The sequence below is a fragment of the Sinocyclocheilus anshuiensis genome, unplaced genomic scaffold, assembly GCF_001515605.1.
Source record: "Sinocyclocheilus anshuiensis isolate Anshui unplaced genomic scaffold, SAMN03320099.WGS_v1.1 scaffold2015, whole genome shotgun sequence".
Lineage (NCBI taxonomy): Eukaryota > Metazoa > Chordata > Actinopteri > Cypriniformes > Cyprinidae > Sinocyclocheilus > Sinocyclocheilus anshuiensis.
Genome location: NW_015551020.1, coordinates 260,893 through 265,140, shown reverse-complemented (window position 1 = coordinate 265,140; position 4,248 = coordinate 260,893). Strand labels below are relative to the sequence as shown.

Genomic DNA, 4,248 nt, shown 5'->3' with positions numbered 1-4,248 from the left:
ACACCGGCCCTCCAGGACCGAGTTTGGACAGCCCTGCTGTAGTGTTTATTATAAATAATTTATCCGTGCATTTCATAATTTTTTATGAAAAAAAAAGCGTTAACCTCCCCTCCCCGCACTGCAGTTTATCTTTTGGTGCGATGAATGAAGCTGAAGTATTATACGCTGTAGAATCTACATTTGTTATTGTATTTCTGATTTTATCTATTTTTTCAGTGAAGAAATTCATAAAGTCATTACTATTAAACTGTGAGGGAATATTTAGATCGGGTGGCGTCTGGTTATTTGTTAATCTAGCCACTGTGCTAAATAAAAACCTAGGATTGTTTTGGTTATTTTCTATGAGTTTGTGGATATGCTCGGCCCTGGCAGCTTTTAGAGCCTGTCTATAGCTGACGTGACTCGGAGTGACCGACTGAAAGGGAACCATGATTGCTTTGTTTACCATGGTTTAACCATAGTAACCATGTTTTTTGGGTAAAAACCATGTTTATTTGTAGTAAAACCATGGTTAATTTTCATAATTGATGGGAGTAAGCAGTCACTGCAGAGAAGTATTGGCACATTTTGTTCACCAGTTTTCTGATTGGTTGATATTTCTCTGCAGAATCATGGGCAGTGTAGTTAAAATTGAAATTGGTGTCTTATGTGAAGCCTTAAAGTCACCATAAAATCTAAATTGAAAATTATAATTTTTTAATGGAATACTGTAGTGCAGGGCTGTCCAAACTCGGTCCTGGAGGGCCGGTGTCCTGCAGAGTTTAGCTCCAACTTGCTTCATCCAGTGGAGAGAAATCCCCCACCACTAACTGCAAACTGGCATTCAGATCTGCCTCCATTTTGTTAGCAATGCCCCAGCTTCCAACGATCCAATCAATTCCTGAAGGACGAAATCAAGTTCCGCCCTCTCATTTCAGATGCTGTTTCACTCGGATATACGTCACAGTAGAGAAGAAAAGACAATCGCAACTTCCGTTTCATGCCGACTTTAATGTCAATGTCAATTTTATTTATATAGCACTATTAAAACAACACATGTTGACTAATGTGCTTTGCACCATCTCAATATACAAATCAAATAAAGAAAAGAAAAAATCACCTAAAACAACAACAATAATAATAATAACAAAAATTATCAACAAGAAGAATACGCCATGGCAAACAAATATGTCTTTAGCTGTACTTTGAAAACATGTACATGTAAAGGTAATCTATTCCAAAGTCTTGGCACTACTGCTGCAAACGCACGATCCCCTTTCTGGCTCAACTTAGTCCTTGGAATTTTAAGTACATTTTGAGTTGTTGATCTCAAAGTTCTTCCACTCTGATACTCAGTTAGCAGCTTTGATAGATAAGTAGGTGCAAAAAGTTTGTATGAAGCCGTATCTCTTATTATCCTACAGTAAAGTTGCTGCATTTGTAACACACTTCTCCTGCCATGCAGGTGTTTCTCTGGATAGAGTCTTTGACTACAGCGAGTACTGGGAAGTGGCTCGTGGTCTGTACGCTCCCTTCGACTGCACCGCCACAATGAAGTCTGGTAATGCAGATGTTTATGAAAATGAGATCCCAGGGGGCCAGTACACCAACCTACACTTCCAGGCCCACAGCATGGGCCTCGGTAACAAGTTCAAAGAGGTGAAGAAAGCCTACGCCGAAGCCAACAAGCTGCTGGGCGACCTTATCAAAGTAAGACCTCCAAAAATCTCATTTTGATTCCAAATGTGTCACCCACTCTTTCTTTTTCTTTCTTTCTCTCTCCTCCTCCCCTGTTCCACATACTGAAGAGTGTCCTTGAAGGCCAGAGAATAAAGTGGCTTCTTTCTTTTCTATTGGATTGGCTGTCATTTATATTCCACAAGTATATAGTCGAAGCTCTTGTCCCTGTTGATTCAAACCTAGCAATTAACTTAAAACATAAAAATTTGCTGCAGCGTACCCAAAATGGAAACAAAATAATTTAATCACAAGCACCTGTTCAAATTTAAATAAATACATATTACAAAGTTATTTTAGAAACAAGGCATAGTACAGATTCTGGATGTACAGTTCTCATTCAACATGATGAGCTGACGTTCTGCAATCGTCCAGCATCTCTTTGGCTAAAATAAGAACAAGTTCTGCCACTTTGTGTCACAGGTACAGTGTGAACAGTGTTCTGTTTATCAGACGATCAGTCTCATAATCTGGTACCAGCAGTCAGTGTCACCTGCCAATGTTGGCTTCTGCTGTGCTGCACTCTGCCCTCTAAAGCCAAATTAACCGATCAGCTGAAATGTGTCTGGCATCGCTTGCTTCAGTCTTCCACTCAGTGCAATCAATTATTGGGATTCTCCTAAAAGAAGTTTCTGTTTACCTACAGTCTATCTGCATGTGATTGTTATTCAATTCACACTCTTTTTTTTCCCCACGCCATCTCTCTTCAATTTAGTTCATGGGTTGGGGGGAAATGGGCTGGACTTTGGGATCTTGTGGTGATACTCCATTTATATTCCTTTTGCTGTTGCCATCTCTCTTTCTCTCTGCCAGGTTATGTTCAGAATAGCAAAGTAGTAGCCTTATGCATTATTTATACTTTGTACAGTATGTGCATTTTCTTAATGCACGGAATACCTTGATGGCCTACTACATTTGCCAGAATGTGCCATTTAAAACCATTTTTGGTAGAATGAATGAACCAAGAGTGATATCCTTCACCAGATGGTAGGGCAACATTTTTGTTATTTGCCGAAAGTTAAAGGGAAAGTGACAGTACAGACTTTCACATTAAAACAAAAGATTTGTTTCAAATAAATGCTAGAATCCTGAAAAAAAAATTAAATAGCACTTAAATAACTGTTTTCAGCATTCATCATATTACTTGAGCACCAAATCAGCATAGTAAAATTATTTCAGAATGATCATGTAACACTAAAGAGAGTAATAAAGGAGTAATGGCTGCTGAAAATATGGCTTTGCCAACCCAGGAATAAATTACATTTAAAAATATTAAAACTGAAATCAGTTATTTGAAATTATAATAATATTTCACAATTTTACTGTTTTTATTAGATTTTTAATCAAATAAATGCAGCCTTGGTGAGCACAATAGACTTCTTTCAAAAAATATTTAAAAAATCTATATTTAAAAATATCGAAATATTAGGCAGCATAGTGTATATTTTGCACAATAAGCATTATGCTAGTTTTCGGTTCTGAACACAACCTTCATGTCTTGCTCTTTCTTGCTATCCGGTTTGCTGAGACACACACCGGCACACAAGTACACACACTCCTCTAAATCTGTTTCTTTTGAAGCAGCAGCAAGCACTGACACACACAAACCGTTCTCTTGAGTTCAAAGCACTCGCTGTCCATGCCGATGGCCAAACAGATGTACCCTGTCAGTTAGCCGGAGATACCCTGCACAATAACACAGGAGAGAGTAAACACTTCTAGACCTGTGTGTGTGTGTGTGTGTGTGTGTGTGTGTGTGTGTGTGTATATATATATATATATATATTTTGCACCAAGGCCTAAAATTAATTTCTGAAAATGTATTATATATATATTAAGAACTGTCTTTTCAGTTACTTGTTTCCCAGCAAAGTGTGATGCAATCATGTGCAATGTTGTTTGTTTAGCTAGACAGATAGTTAAGGGTATATCTTCATAGTTATATTAAAAATGGATAAAGTTAAAGGTAAATGAATGTGTTGGGAAAAAAAACACATCAGATAAAATCTTGAGAAAGGAGACCTTGCTGCAAAATCAGTTATAAAAGTAGGTCATCATTTATGCATGAATACGTATGAATATGCACATAAACAATCAGACTAACAGAAATGAAATTAAACTGGCTGATGATGCAAAGAAAATAGCTGTACATCACAGGATTGTAGAGAGAGATAAAGATGGGACATATAACAGGTGTGCTTTGAATGTAATTTATGTGTTGGGCTAATATTTACATTTTGTACCATTAGTTGTTTATGATACACTACCATTTAAATGTTTGGAGACAGTGATTTATGAAGGATTTTTTGACAATGAAGACTGGAGTAATGGCTGCTACAAATTTAGCTTTAACATCACAGGAATAAATAACATTATATATTAAAATAGAAAATAGGTATTTTAAATTGTAAACATATTTCACAATATTAATGTTGGTGGGCATAAGAGACTTTCAAAAACATTTAAAGGGGTCATATGATGCGATTTCAATTTGTCCTTTCTCTTTGGAGTGTTACAAGCTCTTGGTGCATA

At 36.9% G+C, this 4,248-nt stretch overlaps 1 protein-coding gene across 1 annotated transcript in view; it reads left to right on the top strand.

Moving 5' to 3' along the window:
• The window catches only part of LOC107661088 (pyruvate carboxylase, mitochondrial-like), a 215,660-nt gene that overhangs the window by 181,807 nt on the left and 29,605 nt on the right, over positions 1 to 4,248 (top strand). Inside the window, exon 16 of the mRNA XM_016450539.1 lies at positions 1,445 to 1,689. Coding sequence (XP_016306025.1) covers positions 1,445 to 1,689 — 245 coding nt within the window. The remainder of the gene's footprint in view (positions 1 to 1,444; positions 1,690 to 4,248) is intronic.